Raw genomic sequence first — 21,997 nt, 5'->3', positions numbered from 1 at the left:
TTGAAGTTCCACAAAATTAAGCATTCAAAAGGAAGGAAGTGCAATCATTAGCAGCACCTTCATGTGGAGTCCATACTTAGGTATATTTGCTTAAATTGCTCAGCTATTCCACCTGTTATTTAACGATTTCTTATACTATATCTTTATCAGATAGTTGAGCTAAAATTTTCTTAAAAGTAATTTTTTTATATCACCTGTTTATAAAGTACTTAATCGTACAACCATTAAACAAAGTTATCATTTATATCTTTCTCTTTATAAAAAAATTAGTAATTCGTAAATGATCACGTACCTTATGAGTTATAATTTTCGACACTGGGTAAGACTTCTGGGTTTCGACAGATAAACTGACTTCGCCCACTCTCACTGTCCAGAATGGGGGAGGCAAGGCGAACTTGAAGATGGGGCTGGAAAATTTTATTTATTTGGTAAGAGAAATTGATGGTATAACGCATTCATGTACTATGCCATCATCTAATGCGTTTACCAAATTATTTAATAGTTTATGTATAAGCTCCGTGGCATCATAATGATCTTTGTTAACAATGATAAATGAAAGTAATAATGATATGTAAAATAAATAACGACATAAACAATAAACAAGTGCACGTTGCGTTCCTTTGAGGTAATCATGGACACAAAACATCCAATTGTTTAATTCCAGTGCCGACGGAATGGGCCACTAATTAGCTTTCCCAGGCACGGATATGAAAAGGAGCTGGGCCCAACATCGAAGTAAGCGACTCGACCACCTTTCGAAGAGGGACAGATTATAGGACTCTTCGAACGCGAGAGCAAGAAAAGAATTTCCTGACTTACTCTATGATGCAATGAGCGGCCGTCAGGATCCAGGAAGGATGGATAAGAGTCCCTCCGCAATGTTGGTCGAGTCCTTTGCCGCTGTAAGGGTCCTTCTGCTGGAGAGCCACCTGCCAAGGCCATTCTCCTTTGACGACGCTGCGCCCTCCTACGATGCGCATGTAGAAGCGGTGGTTGTAGGCCGATTCGCCACAGACTGAAAAGACAGATAGGTAGATAAGCAATGTAAACAGACGGAGAAACACCTGAAAGTTTAAATGCGTGAACGCATAAAGTGCCAAATAAAAATCATTCGAGAAAAATGGAAAAGATATGGGTTCAAATTCTTCTCTAAGATATACCTACACACAGATATCCGACTCGCGAGAAGTTACGTTAGGTTAGGCTAGGCAAGGTTAGCACAGTTACCTAGAATACTCATAGATGAGGCTACATGTGATCGTTAAGCTAGTGTGTATATTAAATATGTGGTGGCTACCCATACCCATTAAATAGAGAATTTTCGACGTCCTTACGTATATGTGCTCGTACCTTTGTTTAAATTCACTTAGAAACAATTTCATTACTCGCAAATTTAACATTTCCAGTAACAGCCACTATTTTCGCAACTTCATATGGAGAAGTTATCGTCTGAAAACTACTGTACGTAATTCTTATGACTAAAATAATCCTGGAGTCTGTGATCACTTGTATTCGTATAATGATAATAAAGTAACTTACCAACCTGTTTAGCAATGCCTACCCTTCCTTGTTTATTTTGCGACGAGAATGAAAACAAACGCAACTCTCGCAATTTGTAAACACCTCACCTGATCACTCTCCAACACTTGCCCTTGTAAAAAAGATGGGAATCCAACAATAGTTAAATCTAATAAAAGATATATGATGTTGAAATATGCGTCAAGTAATACTTAATTTTGAACAGCCAATGGGAGATGTGGAATTCAAGAATTTTGAGAATGGTCGAAAAGTTGAAGAATTGAAATCAAGATGCTGGCAAACAGCAGACAGAAAAAAACATGTTCCATTAGACTACAGTGGGAGATCATAAACAAAGGGCGTCCAAGGTTTTAAGAGAAGACAAAATAAACTTCAAAGAAAATACTGTATACTGATGTTATGTGTCCAAAGGCCATTCCTCTTTATATTTTAAGAGAAGACAAAATAAACTTCAAAGAAAATACTGTATACTGATGTTATGTGTTCAAAGGCCATTCCTCTTTATAATTAAATTACTTTATCATAAGTTGAGTTATCAGAACCTAGAGACAACAAAATAAACTTCAAAGAAAATACGGTACACTGATGTTATGTGTCCAAAGGCCCCTCCTCTTTATAATTAAACTACTTTATCATAAGTTGAGATATCAGAATCTAGAAGAACTATGATGAGAATTCGTAATCTCGCGCTAAATTGGAGAATTACGTAACATATAGGTAAAGAGATAAACATACCTGATCACTGTCACTAGTACCAAAAGGGAAATCTGAATCATAACGTCATTTTAATCCTCAGACCAACAATTCACGTACAATACGTGATCAGTCTGTTATAAAATCCCGAAGTTGCTCAAGGGACTAGCATGATAACTGAATCCTGACATTCTCTCTCTCTCTCTCTCTCTCTCTCTCTCTCTCTCTCTCTCTCTCTCTCTCTCTCTCTCGTCGTGCAGTGGTATCACTCTATAGTCTTCAGATCTTGGTATCACTCACAGACCACAAATTTAGTGATTAGCGTTCGATTCCCGAACCGGACGAGAAAGGAAGGTATTAGCACTTTTGAAAAAAAAATCATTTATACATTGAATCAAGCAGTAAATATTTCTCCTAGCTGATAGCTGGCTGTTGTGGGTTGCAGCTGGGGTGGAGAGGAAAAGAGAGACAAAGAGAGAAAACAACAGACGCGAGTGTTTATTACTCCCTTAAATTTTGTACTATCAAAACAAGAGGACCTCCCCCGACGAGGTAATCCTCTTCCCACTTGGTTTAAATCATTTATAATATATTCATAAGATTTTCTTCCGGAAATGAGGCTATGAGATTTATGTATTTAAAATAATCGTAGTGAGAAAATGCAGATTTTGTTATTAAACTAATAGTTTTCAAAAGGAAATGTAATTCAAGGTAATTTTCATAGGAAGGTAATAATCCTGTATTACATGAATATATATATATATATATATATATATATATATATATATATATATATATATGTGTGTGTGTGTGTGTGTATATATATATATGTATATATATCATTCATTGTACACAAGCATTTAATAATCAAACTTCATGGCGTGTACTCCAAGTTAATTTAATAAAAAAGGGAAAACATTTCACAATAATTTGCTTCTATCTTGATACAAAGTATATCATTAGTAAACGACACTAAAAAATCTAATGGGTGAGGCTAAAGGTGCCTGATAGCACTAAAAAAATCGCGTTAATGATGATTAAAATTTCCCGTAAGTACCTACAGTAATTCCAGAGCGCAATAAACCTCCAGTACGCAAAAATTGCAATTCCAGTCCTTAGGACTAAAAGTTTTACTACGCACCTTCTTCAGTATCTCTGAAAAACTGCAGGCTGAAGTTTTCATTACTACGAAAGATATCACAACTCCCTTGAATGTCTCCTAAACACAAGCTTACACCTTCGTAGTAACTAATGCCTTCGTCTTGATTAAGCTTTCATGCTGCTCAAAAAACAAGAGTCTGCGATATCACAAGACTAAGCTGATTTAAAAGTGACACCATCATAACGCGGGGAACGCTTAATGAAGAGAGCTGCAGTACAGGTTTCATCGACTCCATGTGTCTGATCAAGTAATGAAAGTTGATCTAGATTTTGTGACCGTGTACTGTTTCGTTGCTTTTAGCGTAACTTTAAAGGCGGTCTAAATTGCAGATAATGATGATGAGAATGATAACACTGATGTGAAAGCAGAGACAACAACTATAATAATTATAATGACACGAGTAAATCTTTTAATAACTCATCTGTGTGAAAACTGCCAATTTTTCTTTCAGTACTGAAAAAAGTCCATCTTCAAATAAATGAGATTATTTATCCAATAAGTTAACGAAATGAGAATTGGCAAGCATTTCCGTTTATATAAAGCGGATTATTTGCAATTTTTTATAATTATTATTACCCCCCTGTTCATAATTCGCTCTACTTTACTTCAATGTACGTAGGCGCTTTCTCTCATCAGGCATTAAAACATATTTCCTTGAACAACACTTCATCAGCACGCAGTCCGTCCAGATTTTCCCGGTCTGGACACAAGGAACTCAGCGTTTTACCGAATCAGCGAAGTTTCATTTCTGTGAAAAGTACCGATGTTCTATGAAGCCTCAGGCAACAGCGTCGAAAATTCTGTAATTTACGCTTAAAATATTTGTAATTGGCAGAGTCTGAGGGTACACAAGCACTGGCGACGTGTCTTGCCGCGGATTCCAACATGAATCTAGCAGAATCGGGCACAAATCACTCGCACGTAGTCATTTCCCAGAAGCGCATGCGCAAAAAAAAAAAAAATAAAACAGTGACGAATAACTAGAAATAAGACTGGAGGGAGACCGTCTTTTCACCTTAGGGTTTGATCCGGGACCGCTATCAAATATTCCCCGTGAGCGGTATTACCGTATACGTTCCAGATAACAGTAAGACACAGGGTGGTACTGTGCAAAGTCTCACTTTTCGTTTTTCCTATTTAGGGATTCCGGAAATTGGCCGTACCGTACTACAACTCAAACAGCAGGAAGTACCCGATTTTCTTTCTTCTTTTTTTTCGTCGATTTGCTACCTAGCTCCAAGTTGCGTACTTTCACCCAAAGATGTTAGGAGTAAAAAAAAAAAAAATAGTGAAATGGCATGCGTTTGCGAATAAAAATGAGTAAATTCATGAATGTTTACCGGATGGGTTATAACTTAGCCAAAATGAATACAAAAAAGACTCGAGGAAGTCGAATATCTAATGCAAAATATCGACAAACGATGCACTAAAAGATTGTATCTGCTTCGCAATATAATTCTGGCCCAGAATACTAAATTAGGACTTTTGTTATTATAGTGAATTATCCTGTACATTCAGTGGCTTAATCTCTTTTGCTAATACAATAAAAATCCAATGCGTTGTTTAACCAAGCGTAGAGCAAAACTTGCCATTCCTTTTAATTGTATCAGGAATGACAGAAATAACAGACTGCTACTTTACTACATTCCACAGGAACTTGTATATATGGCTGCGTTTCTGTGTGTGCGTATTACAACTAAGTTAATTCTCCATGCTTTCAGATCTGTCTCTGTTTCCTACCCAGATTTAACAAATCTTCAGAGCAGTCTCTTCAGGACTGCATTCTCTTCAGCACTCTTAACTCCATTTGCCACTTTTATTGCAGGAAACATTTGTCATATATATACATATATATATATATATATATATATATATATATATATATATATATATATATATATATATATATATGTGTGTGTGTGTGTGTGTGTGTGTGTGTGTGTGTGTGTGTGCGTGTGTACTGGAAGTAAGACACATGAACAAGTGTTTTCAGATATAAACATTTGTCACTCATCATTCTGAACCCTGATCTTTAAAAGGCCATGAGGCCAGGGCGTCCTCTCATTTGAAAGACGGGGTTCGGTCCCGATTTGAGTCAGAAATTTATACATACAAACATATCTATATATACATATATACATATATATATATATATATATATATATATACATATATATATATATATATATATATATAACATATATATATATATATATATATATATACATATATATATATATATATATATATATATATATATATATATGCATATATAATATTATATATATATATATATATATATATATATATATATATATATATATATATATATATACATATATATATATAAAAGAGAGAGAGAGAGAGAGAGAGAGAGAGAGAGAGAGAGAGAGAGAGAGAGAGAAGTGGGTCATATGAATTTTCAGTTTGGAAGTTGGGGGCAACAACGTTTACGCCAGAACAAGATTTTTTATTTCCTCTCTTTTTTATTCTTACGAAGAGACAGCTCTTACTGTTTCCATGAAGTGGTTATGTCTTTTGCGAGGATTATTGTTGTTAAAACAATTATAAGAAGAAGGACTGATCACACAGAATCATTACGCTAACCATCTCACTTGCTCATTTTCGACAGGGCTTAATCCAGAAAGTAAAATTTTTAACCAACAAATTTCAAAACTGATTCATTTATGGTTGAAGAGGTTGAAAGCGCTGCGGTAAAATTGATAGGAACAAAATAAATGCCGAATCCCTTTCAACAATATTGAACCTTTGGTACCGCTATGCAAGGTTTAATACTTGCCGCGTAAGAGAATGTATTTCAAATCGAATTGAAGAGCTGATGCTATTTACATAAATTAGAAAGCACAGACAATTCACTGCAAGCATACGCCCTTCTTTATAGGTGCAAACACTCTCAGTGTCCCAGTTGCTTTGGCAGTAAATTGTATGGTTATACTTGCTAAGCAAGCACAGGTGAAAGCAGTAATAGCAAGCTCTATACCAAATGAGAACAAAACGTTTTTAGCAGTTGTACAGGTCTTCAGACACAGGAAATGGAAGCTCAAATTCCAGTTTGATTATATGCATTATAACTTTCTAAGATAACTAGTGTATATAATTCCACGGCAACGTTTAGGCAATTTTTTAACGGCATTGTTCTCATAACATATCAAAAACATAATGTTATAATGCTTTTCTTTAATAATATCCCTGATAATTGCGGAATTCATGACACAGACTATCTGTGTTCATAACAGTAAAACTGAATATCTGACTTCAAATATTTGATATAGTAGGATGATTCTTTGGATGCTTTTCTGAGTTATCTAAAGATTCTGTTAAAAATTTGCATATTGAAATTATTACTGAAAGTGTTTTGATTTGGACAAGTTCATTCACAATTAGTACCACCGTTCCAGATAAAAGAGAAGATGACCTGTTTTGAATATCTTCGCTCTAACAAGAACACATATAATTCATGATTTATTCAGCAAATTCTTAAAGAGTTTTCCATTAGTTATCCTACGTCTGCACTGTGTACAAGCAACTGTAAACGCGGATTATAAATTTTGCAGAAAACAATACGGACATTCCCGCAAGATATGTAATTACCTCGTCGATGAGAAATCTATGTAAACACATTCTGAGAAACAATAACAACAAAAACTTCCTGGTCCCCATCACTCTCTTCGAAGACTGCTGTACAAAAGAGAAAGAAAAGACACTTTTCTGCTTTACGTGCCTATTATTCTTGCCAGCTCTCATTTTGGGTTCCTTGGAAAGCGTCCCTTGACCTTACAACCGTTCACTGTTTTCTTTTGGGGGGGAAAAAGAGAGACTCGGAATTCTTCTACGACAAGAGAGAAATTTCACCTTATTCATGAGCTCTTTATTCTAAAGACTTTTGTTACAGATTCGCTTTTGCGCCCTGTAGGGTTCTTACGTCTGCGACTGAGAGGATTTTTCGTTCACTTTCATCTGTGCCGAATGAAATGAACAGGCCTGTAATAAGATCTGTGTGTTGGCGGCGAACAGCAGTATGTTTCAATTAATTGGTCAAGCAAATCAGATGGATTTCTTTGAGGTCAAGCGAATTCATTCTTGTTCTCTGATGGCGTCTCCTGAATTCAGGTTTTCTTTTCTCTTCCCTCATGTTTATTTCTATAATCTGTCTCTCTCTCTGCAGGCCGATTTACTTTGGAGCCCTCTTGGGTCATAGTATGTTGGCTCTGTCCATAAGTGTTTTCAATTGGAGATTTAAAGAAAGAAAGGAAGTTGGCTAAACGAAATCAAACGTAACTGTAAAAATACTCTCGCACCCATGTTAGCAAAAAATGGCGGGAAAAGAAATATATAGATAAAGAAGTTCTAAACTAAGACTCACAAAAATATTTCCAGTTTTTCATTTCATTTTAACTGACCATAGCTGGCATAATTAAACTATTTACCCATGGAAAGAAAATTCATCGAAGTGTTCCTTGGTAATATATGTATTTATAGATATCTAATGCCTTTTTTTAAGGGTAATACCTTTTTCGTAGTAAATTATAGATATTTAAGCGCATGGCTCACTTCAGCTCATTAGTTTTACCTTTCATTTCCACGAATTTCCTTTTTATGAGCATATTGCGAAAAATTCGAACCATACAGCTTTAAAATGTTACTAACACGAGTACCGTATTCTGAAATGAGAAAGCTTTTACACCGCCATTTTAAGTAAAATATTGGTAAGGACAAATAAGCGAGGGATGGGGCCACCATAGAATAAGTACCTTTGCTTCTCTGTACGGGAATCCTACGTCTGCACTTACCGATATAATTGTGAAGTCAGTATATCATATCTTTTGCAAGTATTTTTAAAAGCTTTCAGAGAGTATAGTATATAAGTACAATATATATATATATATATATATATATATATATATATATATATATATATATATATATATATACATAGATATAGATAGATAAATAGATAGATAGATAGATAGATAGATAGATTGATAGATAAATAGATAGATTGATAGATAGATATAAATAAGTATAACGTAATTACACGAATGAGCAGTTGCGATTAGACAACTTAATTTATTCAACCTTATGTTCTATTAACAAAATTTCAGCATAAATGGCCTTTGAAGTCGTGACGTACAAAACCACACATAAACAAGCTCACACAGATTGCGTAATGTTTCCCATTCTAACACCACAAAACAAAACCTTCCATCGCCTACTTACAGGACTTGTAGTTGATGAGGGCATCGACAGGAACCCAGCACAAGGCAGAGACGACCCAGAGTGCCAGTGCAACTGCTGCATTTTTGGACAGGACCCCTCTTCCATTATAGGCGGCCCCCCCATAACCACGTTCTGGAGATGAAGAGAAACCACCTCCGCTTTTTCTCGATGGCATTAAATTCATTGCCCCGCAGTCTAGGCTGCATAGTCACTGGTCGATCGTCTTCTGATATTTCACACACTCGTTGCTTCTTCTTCTGCAAGTCATGGGCGGTGTGCCATCTGTTGGTTCAAGCCCTTAGTGGCCAGATTACTTTAGACGGTCACGGGGTCAGAGTCGCGGTGGAATTTTCTGAAATGTTGCCAGTGATGTCAAATCTGACGATCACAGTTGCTACGCTTGTAGAAGGTTACGTATAACAGATTGCACTCGTGTGTCACTCTCTTATAAAAACAGTAAACTACAGAAGACATATGTCGGTCAGACCATTAATTTCATGATGTAACGCGTGAATCAACACTAGGTTTTCTGTAACCGGGTTTCCAATGTATTTTCCTGATCTTATTATTTACATAGCACTGTAACAAACACCATCATTATTTATAACAAGAGAATTGGAGTATAACTACGACCAGGAGACAAAAATAGCGCTCAGATGACACCGACAAGAGATTCTGAATGACACAAATAACATGCGACGCCTGGCAGGAAAATTCATGTAACAGAGATGAAAACAGAAAAAAAGAAAAAAGGAAGGCCTCACAGTTATTCCACGCCAGTGGGAGCCATGATTCTCATTTTTGTGACAAAGAGGAAGAAAAACCATTCTTAATTGGAGTGACTCTGCACTCTGGACTGGTTTAGGTCGCACTCCAGAGGTTCCGGAGTGCAAAAACCTGCCAGAGACTCTGACGGGTATATTATGAGATTTTGTGTGCACTTTTTTTTTTTTTTATCTCTGATGTAATTAATTAAACACAATGGATTACTTAACATATAGTGACACATGAGAACGCGCTTCCTAATGTACTTTGTACACGTTGTTACACCAGTTTATTCACGAGAATTCAACCCCAGTTTATTTATTCTATCAGACAACGGACACTGGATATTCCGCGAATACCTGCGTCATTTTCGTGTCTCTGAATACTTGCACAGCTCACATTCACAATTCCTGGACAATGAATCATTAGAGGCTATGCCATATGGTTAGACGAATAAAAAAAAAAATGCAAAATTAACGCAAATGAGATGACGAGTGCACATTTCAAGAAATTACTGTATTTCACACGGTTTAACATATATTCAAATATATGTCACGATACTGAATATCCACATACGAAAAGTTAATTGCATAACCGGTATCCAAACTAAGTATATTGATTGATATGAGAAACCAGCAGTTAATCATTCCACCTATCAACCTGGCATAATTAAAGCGTCATAGCCAAAATATCATAAAAGAAATAATTACATAACAATGCTGTTACTTACGAAACTACCAACAACAACAATAATAGTTATCTGTGGAGCATCACTATATTGTGATCGAAAATAATGAGTAAAAAAGCCACAATAACATAATTGATAAATTGTATTTTTTTTTTAAGATACAAAAATATACAAAAAAGGGGATAAAAACAAGGGAGCTTTCGACCGTTTGCTCAACGGTCCTCTTCAGCCAACAAAATACAATTTATCAATTATATTATTGTGGCTTTTTTACTCAATAATAGTTATAATGATTGCAATTGCTATTTCTTACGAGATGCTTTGTCTTCGTGCCGCTGTGCTTCCTTGACAACAAGGTTACGTTAACTACGAATTATTTTCATCTAACACTTGTCTAGTAGGCCATTCTTGAGCCTCTTTGGGCTATGGTTAATTTTGTCGGATTGTTTTACGGAGGTTCTTCATGAAATCAAATTCAAAAGATTGTTAAAAGATCGTTTGTCCTTCACGTTTCAACAACTAGGAGGTCTGTCTCTCACTCAGACTGGTAACTGGTTATTTCATTCTACCAAGGTTTTGTAGCGATAGTTTTTTTTTTAACAGAATATCAATGAATTTGTTCATCAGAAGGGAGGCTGGACGTTCACAGAGTAGCCTGGCGGTTCCTCATGCCATACTAACATCATTTGGTTGCCAAAATTAAGCTTTGGCCAGTTCTCCTTTCCAGCTGTCTGCTGAGTTGACTCACTGTCATCAGGGTAATGGAAATATCACAGATGGTTGTCCATGCGAGATTTAGTGCTAGATTGTCCTTCGTGCTGAGGTGAGTCTGTCGACCTCTGTTGATCTGGTTTTGGGTCCCGTTATGATACCAATCCGGATCCAGTTCTTAATGAAGAAACTTTTGACGATGTTGTTTATGTGTTATGAACCAGTCCAACTGGTTTTCTCAGTGATCTAGATCCTATTATGATGGTGGTGCTTTTAAAAAGCTCACGAAAGTATATGTGAGAATAAAAACAGATATACGGGTTAATTCTGCAATTTGTAATAGCAAATCTTTTACTGTCGGTGGGGACTGAGATTCTGGTGCCTTATAAGAATCCAAATCCAAAAAATTAAAAATTTCGTAAATATTTTTAAGGATCAGCCACATGCCAGGATTCATTCCAACAAATTTTTTTTTAGAAATTCGGCTACAATTCGAACGCTATGGCCGTGAGCCAGATTCTATTTTACCTGTCTTCCTTTTCTCCCTCAGGTGTGGGGGTGAGGGGTGCCTACAGGTGTTAATCTTGGAGTCCGAGCGTGGGAAGGGATGAGATTCCTAGCCCCCCTAACAGATAACCTTAAAAGAGGGAGAGGGCTGAATGTTTATATGCCAATATATTTGCAAATATAAAAATAAATATATTGCAAAATCTTTTGGATAATATGTTAAGAATATTTTCGGTTTTGGATCTGACTGAGACACACATCCAAAGTTTCCAGAAACTCTTTTTGGGTGGTTTTTTTTCACGAGCCGAAGATTAATCATGAACATTTTAGAAGAGTTTTCAATCACAATGAGGAATTTGTGTGCCCTGACGGAATTATGCATTCTTCTAAGTAAACGTGGGTAATTATTATTATTATTATTATTATTATTATTATTATTATTATTATTATTATTATTATTATTATTATTACTGATGCCACGGCTCTTAACTAGTATTATTGTAATTTATTTACGTACAACAATAATAACAATTAAAGGAATGATATTTTTATAATATTAGACTTTGGTAAAAAAAAAATGGACAGGAAAATAAAATGATAATTTGAGTAATTTCGACAAAAAAAAAAAGACAAAGAGAAGACCGCACTGCTAAAGTGACGTCAAAGACAGCAGAAAAAAAAGCATAACCAAACGAAGAAATAGAAAGCCCAGAACAAATAAGAAGCCTAGAGGAAAAGGGAACAAGTGACTCACTCATTCGCTGACAGAAGAGTGAATAATGAATGATGAGACGTTCAGCATCTGCACGCCATGTAGAATCTCAACGAGAAGTGAATATAAATTCTGGTTGGCTGGAGTCATGATTCTTTGTAACAATTTCGAGAAAGTTCTGGGGTGATGATTTTCTACACGAACGTCTTCAATGTCTCCTCCTCTCTCTCTCTCTCTCTCTCTCTCTCTCTCTCTCTCTCTCTCTCTCTCTCTCTCTCTCTCTTCTCTACTGGAAATTATGAGGGAACGTGAGAATATCTCAATAGCAAAATATATATTCGTCTTATTCTGGTCTATCAACGATTACTGATTACGAACATAAGAATCCCATTATCTGACATTTTCTCGGAGAACAAATTAACGTGGTGAAACGTTTATCATATGGCGATGACAACATACCAAAGTCGCCCTCCAAGTTATTCTTGAAATGATTTATCTAAAAGAACACGTTTAGACAAAAAAGTAAACATTTTTCCAGCATATTTGTTGTGAGAGAATCGTAACATTGCCAGGAATTTTAAGTATTTCCCTTCTGCTTTTTTCGCGCAACTTTTGTTTGGAATTTCTGTGTAAGAGAGTTTTGAGATGCATAAAAAAATTAAACGTCATTTAAGGGTTCTGTCATTAAAGAGAGGAAAGGTTGAGGAATGAAATGGAATCAGTTTTGGAATGAAATAATGGTGGGTCTTCCATGAGAAATAAAAATGAAAAGGGATTGGCTTTAGGATAAGTTAGTGGCGCTGTCATCAAAGAGGAATTTGATAGAGAAATAAATTAAGTAAATGAGATTAGTTCTGAAATAAATTAGTATTAACGTCATCAGTAAAAAGTTTGGTAGAGGAATTACAAAATTAAATGGAACTAGCTCTGGAATGGCTCGGTAGTGATGTCATTGACGAGAGGTTTGGCAGAGGAATATCAAACAGAATTAACTTTGGAATGAATAATTGGTGCTTTCATTCAACAGGTGCTTGTTCAAGGAATAAGCGATTTGAATGGAGTTAGCTTTGAAACAAATTACTGAAGCTGTCATCAAAGAGATTTTAATTGTTGTATAAGAATAAATTATTGGTGCTATCATTAACATTGTTCTGCTGAGAATGGAAGAGATTTGCCTTAAAATGGCGCGAATGAAAGAATGCTTAAACTTTTAAAATAACAGATGAAAATTCAGCGAAACTCCTCAGGTAAGAAAATTCACTCCTAATTTTCAAGGTAACGTCCGTCTAACGTTTTGACGTCCTATAAGAAGCGATAAATATACCTCTTACGTCTATTAGTTTGAAGACATCAGAGAAAAACAATGAGGATTTTCTTATTAGAGGAACAACGGTCCCAGACGATTTAGTTGGAAGTGGAGAAAGTGGAAGACGCTGGGCAGTGGCTGGGTTTGCATACTTGGACACTCTGACAAAAAAGCGAAAGCAAGATGTACATCCGTGTAACCCATAATGCAATGGTAGTCGCTGATACTGAAAACTTGAATTTGTTTCTTTTCCTAATGTAATTGGTAAGTGTCCACCGAGCTCTTATATTAAATTTCTGTTTTCCTAATGTAATTGCTAAGTGTCCACTGAGGTCTTATACTAAATTTTTTTGTACCCTGGCCAGTTAATATTACCGCGATGACAATATATGAAAATCTTCTCCAAGCCTCTAAAAAAAAAAAAAAAATCTTCGTACACTTCTGCCATGAATCTTCATACACGATGAGTGGCATTTTTTACGTTTACGCTTTCTACAGGCGAATTCCTCAGTATGGGAATTTTCCGCTTTAAAACATCATTTTGTAATTCTTTCTCCTGTTAGATATCTTTATCATATTGCCAGTTATTTGATACCTTTCACTATAAATAAGTTTTCGTCGATGACGACCGAACCTTGAAGTCACTTAATAAAAACTCACTCTTAACATTAATCAGTCACTTCACTCCTCCAGCATTTATTTAACCGACAATAATAAAAGACAACAATGAGCAAAGATTAACCTTCACAGTGCACACGAAAGCGAATTTCACATGTAAACAAAAGTCACGTTTTCATTGGAGCGGAGCAACGAACGATGAGGATCGACCACATCCACGACAGACCTGTGACTGGGGTGGGCCGCTCTAAGCTAACGCGAAGTGAGCCTGCCTGCCGTCTGATTCCGCGCGTCTCATCCAAACCAGGTTGGCACAAGGCATTCCCGCGCTTTGAAAGGGAAGATCCTCACGTTCCCTCCTGATCTTCTTTTGCAAGTCTCCGTTTTTACATTCTTTGTCACGCTTCGGGCTTCCCTTTCTTCACGTGGTTGCTTTGTTCTTTTACGCATAGGTTTCTCGAGAAAAGTAAGCAGTCCATTGCATCAGAAAAGAATAACGAAGGCCTTCTTGTTTCTGGCCGTATACTGTCTTTCATTTCTCATCCCCCTTTATTTCGGTTTATATTCTCCTTTATTAAAGTTACGCTCTGTACTCCCGCATCGGTACCTCTAGGTTCCTTCAATAGCACTTGCTTTTCCTATCGCATAACCCTTAACCCCTGAATGGAAATACAGTTTCATTATAATGCTTGAAAAACTCAAAAGTGGTAATGTGCCAGTAACCAATGTATCACGTAATACTGAAGTCCACAGCAGTTGTCAGCGTTGTGACGAGGTGTACGTCAATTAGAACGAGAGATATCAAATATTATTGATAAACTATAGTCCAGAATTTTATTTAGAAATTTTTTTTTTCTTTAGATACACTCCCGTGTACCAGTCTGTTTACTCGTGGTTCAAGGGTAACTTAAATCAGATTTTTCTGCGATTTTAATTTGCCGTCTTTACGAGGGCGAATGATCAAAGTTTAACGAACCTAAGGGTGCCATCTTTGTAACGTACGTTGAGAGGTAGGCAAGCCCTTAGAGTTAGGTGCCCCATACTTTGGGGCGCGGCCCATATTTTACATCTGAATAAAAGCACCTCCACCTCCATAATCATTATTCTATAACGGTCTTCCCGGGAACAGGTTGGTTCCAGGAGCCACTGAGACCGAAGTGGGTCATGATTAGTACAAGGCCGTATAATCCAACAGCAGTAAATCCAGAATCGCATCTTTTATTCTTCCAATATGTGGAAACCAGGATAATGCCCTTTGCTCTTTCTGACTGGAAAATAAGTAGGCCAGCATGCACACGGTATCGATCCTGGTGATCTGAGGCGAACGAATGAAAATACAGAATATTAAATAAAAAAGAAGGTTTATAATAGAAAAGAGTATATATGCAAATCTAAACAAGAGAGATATTTTGCTTTCATTAAATATGTGGTAAGCTGAATCTTTTTATGAGAGAAGACAGTCGGTAAAGAAAGCTTGGGCCTCATCTCGCCCAAGTAGATGAAAATTACGTCAATATCAGGAGTTAGAGACTTTTTTTTCCGGATAGATTCGCTTTCTTTTTTTTTATATAAATCTTTAATCCTCTTACGAAACCAGTTATAACTGCTTGAAAAATGTATTTGTGTTGACAGTGTAGACGGTCGAATGTATGTAAACAGTTGCATATTGTATTTCCTATGGAAGGGAAATCAGGAAAAGTGGAATGGCTCATAAGAACGAGAGAAATTCCACGGAGATTGTAGTCATTTTGAATACTTAATGACGAGGCACAAATCGAAGCTAATTACCGCTGAAAGAGAAAGTTTCCAGTGATGATACAAATTTCGGAATATTAACTCCCGGAAACAAATCCGTGAAATATTATTTGACAGGAAGAAGGGGAAAAACAAAAGCTAAAAAGAAAGCGTGGCAATCGGAAATACTCATGAGAACGAAAACCAGCGTCTGTTGAGTTAGAGCTGACCCATATTTCTAGCCTCCTTCTTTACCAGTCTTGCCAACCACAAAATGTAATGTATTAACAATCGAAAATATTCCCGAAGCGTTTGTAGTTACCCGGGTGTGCTAGCTCAGCTTCTGTCATAATTACCTAATCAAATCTCGGTCGTATGCGCCAGAATTAACATTACTTTTAAAGAGATTTAATGAAATTCAAAAGAGTACAAAAGATTATATTGCCTCTGTGTTATTGTTTGTTGACAACAGCAGCTGTTGGCAAGCCTGCCTAACCACGAAATGACCGTCCTTGGCAACTTTCTCTGGAGTCATAAAGCTTCCTGGAGGCAGTTCCAAAAAACATTCCAGTTTTCATGAATACGTCGTAAAGAAACGATAAATCACGGAGACCCCTTCGGAACACCCACACCTACTACCCCTACCCGAACCCCCTCCCCCACCTCTCATCCATTCTATGACCCCCTACTCATGTTCACCTGCCCATTAAGGCCCTAAAAGGCAACTCTCCCCCTGTTCCTCCTCCCCAGTAGAAGACCCATGTCTCTTTCCCTCTCTTTTATTTACTATATATCTCCTTCCTCCCTTCAGTACCGGTTCTCCTTTCCCCCCCCCTCCCTTCCCTCCCCACCATCCTTCTCTTTCACACCTCCCGAACGTCCCGGTACCCCTCCCCGTCTCTCGCCCACTTTCGCCAGCGCCCGTTACCTACTTTCCCTTCGGCTCTCCTCATCTGTCTTTCCTCTAGTGTTTCTTTCACTCCAACAATCTTTTTTCACGGTTCGGTTGGCTTAGCTTAAGTTGGCCTTATGCCATCGTGGACCCTTGGGAATGTGGTAAAGTGTGAAAGGGTAGAAGCATGATGTGGACCTGTGGTCTCATTTGGTTTACCAACAGGGACGACGCGGTTTATTAAACTGGCAAAGTCAAGAGTCAAATTATAGTGTAATCTCATTGGCTGTATCTATTACGTTCGTTTTCAAGGTCTGAAAGAATTCATAGATTTGTTTTTAGTATTTTGTACCATCGTCAGCGTAGGTTTATAGAGTTCAGTAATATAATAATTAAAATAAATAAATAGAATGATTCACAATGAATGCCACCGATTAAAGCGTGAAAAGTGTCAACAAGACCCACTGATGATTATCCACATTCATTCTTTAAAGATACATATTGAGTGTGCACATAATATAGCACAATACTTTATAGAAGTACATAAACTGTACATGCACTTCGGTACATATTTACATGTAAATATTCTAAGGGTTTCTCCTTTTGAAGCCGACATAAACATAATTATATTTATTAATATTAATTCAATGAAAAAGATTTTGAATATCTGTGGTTATCACAGTGCAAACACACACACACATATATTATGGGGATTTTTGCCTGTTACTGAAGCATATTAGAATCTTACAGAACCACAAATGAGACATACCCTCACTAAACCGAGGTTCAAACCAGATTTCATAAGGCATTCCGATGCTTTGATTTTGGTCAGCGACCCACAATAACCCCAACATCTTGTATGTGTGTGTGTATGTGTGCGTGTGTGTGTGAGTGTGTGTGTGTGTGTGAGAGAGAGTATACGCGCGCGCATAAGCGGTACTGGATCAGACACCTTGTCACAGCAACCAGTCTGTGTCTGCCCACGAGAATACCTACCATATTAGCCGAATAAAAGAAAGTGGGATTTTCTCCAGATTCACTCTAGATTATTATTGGTGCCTGCTGGCGCTGTTATAACGATCACTCTGATAACGGTCTCTTTAATGAGTAAGCGATCGTTTACTCAAGAGAGATCCGGATTATTATGTCATTGCAATTCATTGCACAAGCATTGTTGATTTTCCAGCTAATTGAATGTAATGAGGTCCCATTGTATGTAAGATTTAGATCTTCATTTTTTTACATTATTCATGGAATTCTTGTCCTCTATTATTGGAAAATATTGTTATCGCTGAAACTGTTCTTGCTTTCAATGTTTAAATTTATCTTGCTAACGTTGAAGCATTATTTTGTTCTTTTTTCATGTTTCTACATCTAACTTGAAACTTCTGTTCAACACGGACGACAAGACTGGAAGCGTGCTCTAAAATTCTGACAGGTAACAGACAAGTCTTTTATATCAAGGACCACTATCGGATCCAGGGAGCATGGGTTGGGGACCTGGGCACGTGGGCCCCCCATGAAAAATAATGATAAAATAATAATACTGAAGATTTAGATAATGATAACATAAATAAGAAATATAAAAATGGGGAAAAATAAAAAAATCGATTAAAGAAATAATTAATATATATATATATATATATATATATATATATATATATATATATATATATATATATATATATATATATATATATATATATATAATAAGAAAAATTAGTCCCCCATGAAATTTTTCTGGATCCACCAGTGCCAAGGACTATACACGCAAGAGACAATAAAGACTGGTTCAAGTTTTAGTTCGAGAGAGGATTGTCAGCAACTAACCAAGTTCATCTCTTCGAGTGCTGATCGATCACTGAGTAAATGAATACTTTCCAAACAACGTTGGCAGAAGAAAATTAAGGAAGGTCGTTTAAATGGGAGACCAGAAGTCAACACGGAAAGTGAAGAGTCAAAAGAGAAAGGGATAAATGAAGATGTTCTCATGTCAAGTATAAGCGTGTATTAAAGGGAAGACTATATTTTATTTTCAAGTTCGCAGTGCGCATACATAGTAAGGAAAGAGTATTAACAGCTACAGAATTTATTTTTACGAAGAACCAATTGGTTACCAAACTCAGGAAACGTATAATCAGGACAAGAAACAAATTCTCTTGTTCTTCACTGAACAAAAAAGAGTACGAGAACGGAACCCGTGAAGTACATACAGAATGTAAACAAAAAAATAAAATAAATTTACTGACCAAAGTAACATCGAGCTCTAAGAACAGTCTAGTCACTGTGTAATGCTTTTGAACAAATATCCGTTTGTCGCTGGGCGTCTTTCGAAGCCTGCAATGCCTCATTGCTGGATAACTGGCATCCGAAATATTACGCAGTTAATCAGTTTGTCATCAAGACCTGATTTGCTTCAACCGCAATCTAATAAAAAAAAAATGGCATCGGGTAATATAGTCTGAGGATGGATGACAGGATAGACATCAGAATAATTATAACATTAATTTGAGCCCCATGATAAAAATTAATGGATTATTTAACAATCAAAGCAACAGAAAAGATGGGTAAATCAATAGGATCAGAAGTTTAATGGAATGCTTGATACAATATACTCAAAAATTATTAAGCACGCTGCAACTTTTGGAAGCTGAGACAGAAGACTGAATAAGTCTGAAGGAGAAACAGGTAACACAAAATGCTACATTATAATGTCCACCTGGTATTGGTTAAAAGCCGAGATAAATATATGAGAGGGTGAAAACAGTTGTTGTAGGTTAGATACTGTTATGATGAATACAGATGTACAACTCAAGTGATTAAGTAGCCATGACATGATAGCATTTCCATTAGCTATGAAAAAAAAAGTCCTTTACAGTAAGCATGAGGTAAAAGATATTCAAATTTTATGACAAAACTGGCTTGGCATCGGTTGAAAGTGAGAGTGAAAAAAAAAGTCAGGAAAAATAGCATATAACGGGCATGAATCCTCTCTGCAAAAGTATAAAGTCCCGTTGAAGATCTTTGCTGAAAAATGTAGGACATATAATCCAGCCTTTCAGTCATTTTCTTCCCCCTTCATAATGTCGTCTTTGATAAAATTGGCCCCTGTAACAAGTAGAATAGTTTCAATTTCAGTATTCTACTTTTCTTTTAAATTTAGATAAACTGATAATCTTAACCAGGCTCTCTTTTCATATTACTAAAACATATGAAGTAATGTAACCTTATTTTCAACTTCCAATTTATTTCATAACCTATCTATTTGTTTTGAAATTCTTGACCATTACTCTTCTATTTTACTTTAATCATGAGAAGGACTTTCCATCTCGCAGTTTGCTTTTATAAATTGTAATTTTAAATGTTAGGTTCTATAAACAATGAAAAGTTGCCCTGAGAGCTACAATGTTGCGAAAACTTGTAATCATTTAAGAAAAACTGAAGGCATATCTGCCAAAAATAAATTATGATGCGAATAAAGTTATGTAATCATTTATACACACATGCTAAATTCAGAGCCGATGAAACATTTTCTTTTTACCAAAATAAATTATGACCCTACCTAATTTTTGCAAGTAATTTATTACCAAAGTTCAATAGCTTGGTACTTATCAGAGTAAAAGTATGTTTCCTATGCCAGAGCCATCAAAGTCACCCAGTAAAACACAATGGTGACGTTAACTTATGACAAATAAGAGAAGTTTACGTATGGGGAAAACGTCCGTTTCATGGACTAATTGATATTAGCACCAATCCTGGGCTTCTGCGATATCAATGATGGCGAGCAGGGTTTGTCATCGACACTATAGCGGTCTATTAACTGCAGCAAGAGATGAGTGTTGCCAAGTAACTATATCCCACTATAGAAATACATTCACGCAATAGTAACGGGTCTTCTTGCTTGTATACAAAGTGGCATACAGTCTTGCAACCACTGGGGCAATTTCATATTATCGAATTTGTTGGAGCCTAGACTGTGTAAGCATATCATTCACCTGTTAGTGACTTGCTGGCTGCTACCTACCTGATGGATGGGCGGATACGTCATATGATGTTTACGTCACGAATGGTTTTAGGATCCTGTCCGCGATTTTCTCGGTTCCGGCATCGGCGACTTCATTTTACTCTATAAATATCAACACTGTCGAACTTAGGTACTAAATAATACTTGCAAAAATTAGGTAGGGTTATAAAATATGCAGTTACCAACTTTCACCTTTATCTGATGCTTTGATAAAAAGGTGTTGCCGAAAAACCGTATCGGCTCTGAACCCCTTTAGTAGGTATATATATATATATATATATATATATATATATATATATATATATATATATATATATATATATATAATTATATTTATATATATCACAATATAAGAAGCCGGTTTCTTTCAAGCCATGGAGCATCTTTAAAGTCGAAACCGGTCAAAAAAATTTTCACCTATGGTAATACAAATAATCATACAAAAGTGATAATAATCACATATATATGTATGTGTATATATATATATATATATATATATATATATATATATATATATATATATATATATATATATATATATATATATATATATATATATATATATATAACACAAAACACATATATATATATACTGTATATATAACTATTTTTCAATATCAAGCTATTTCTTTCAACATGGAGCATCTTTAATACAAAAAAATTGTCATTTGGTCATACATAAATACATACACACATATTCATTATGTATATATATATATATATATATATATATATATATATACATACATAAATGAAACAACATAATGAAACAAAAGCAATTGTCGTTGGGTCATTCATAGTTTTTAATTGTCGAATCAGAGATGAACCCCTGTCCAGAGAACTTTCATAGCATTATGCCACCTTTTATAACTACAAAGATAAGTTGTTAGCAGTGAGTCATCTCATCCTACACCCTCTGCACATAAATCATTTATTTACTACTTACTCTCTTTTCCCATATAAATGAATAAATTCAAAACAATTAAAGGCGACTTTTCGTCCACGATCATTTTACCAGTCACCTACATACTCCTATCTTTTACACTATGCATTCTTTCTTAGTCCACAAATACTATATACACAAATAATCTGTCCTTTTGACCCTTTCTCTACTTCCTTTGATTTTAACATTTACGTTCACTCCAATAGGGTACAGTTAGCCCAACAATACCCTTTAAAGACTGAAACTTTGGCTTCCACAAATTCTCCTCTTCTCTTCAAATCTTTCGTATATTCCCTGGTACCTTTCTTGCTTCATCTGTTCGAGAATCACCTCTTCTTTCGCCCTACTGTTATCAGGTACATTTAATCTTAAACACCTTTATCATTCCACTGCTTTCGTTCTCTAACCATCCATATTAATAATTCCTTCCCTTCCTACAAAACATCAGCCATTGCGCACTCAGTT

At 36.0% G+C, this 21,997-nt stretch overlaps 1 protein-coding gene across 1 annotated transcript in view; it reads right to left on the bottom strand.

The window, feature by feature from the left end:
- Positions 1 to 14,283, bottom strand: part of LOC136826553 (mast cell tryptase-like) — a 40,625-nt gene extending 26,342 nt beyond the window's left edge. The window contains 4 exon segments of the mRNA XM_067083738.1: positions 289 to 407; positions 820 to 1,015; positions 8,633 to 9,211; positions 14,064 to 14,283. Of these exon segments, the coding sequence (XP_066939839.1) occupies positions 289 to 407; positions 820 to 1,015; positions 8,633 to 8,816 (499 nt within the window). The 5' untranslated portion in view covers positions 8,817 to 9,211; positions 14,064 to 14,283.
- Positions 14,284 to 21,997: the final 7,714 nt, after the last annotated feature.

This window comes from Macrobrachium rosenbergii, chromosome 3, assembly GCF_040412425.1.
Source record: "Macrobrachium rosenbergii isolate ZJJX-2024 chromosome 3, ASM4041242v1, whole genome shotgun sequence".
NCBI lineage: Eukaryota > Metazoa > Arthropoda > Malacostraca > Decapoda > Palaemonidae > Macrobrachium > Macrobrachium rosenbergii.
The sequence above is the reverse complement of the archived record's forward strand: the minus strand, read 5'-3'. Positions and strand labels throughout refer to the sequence as shown.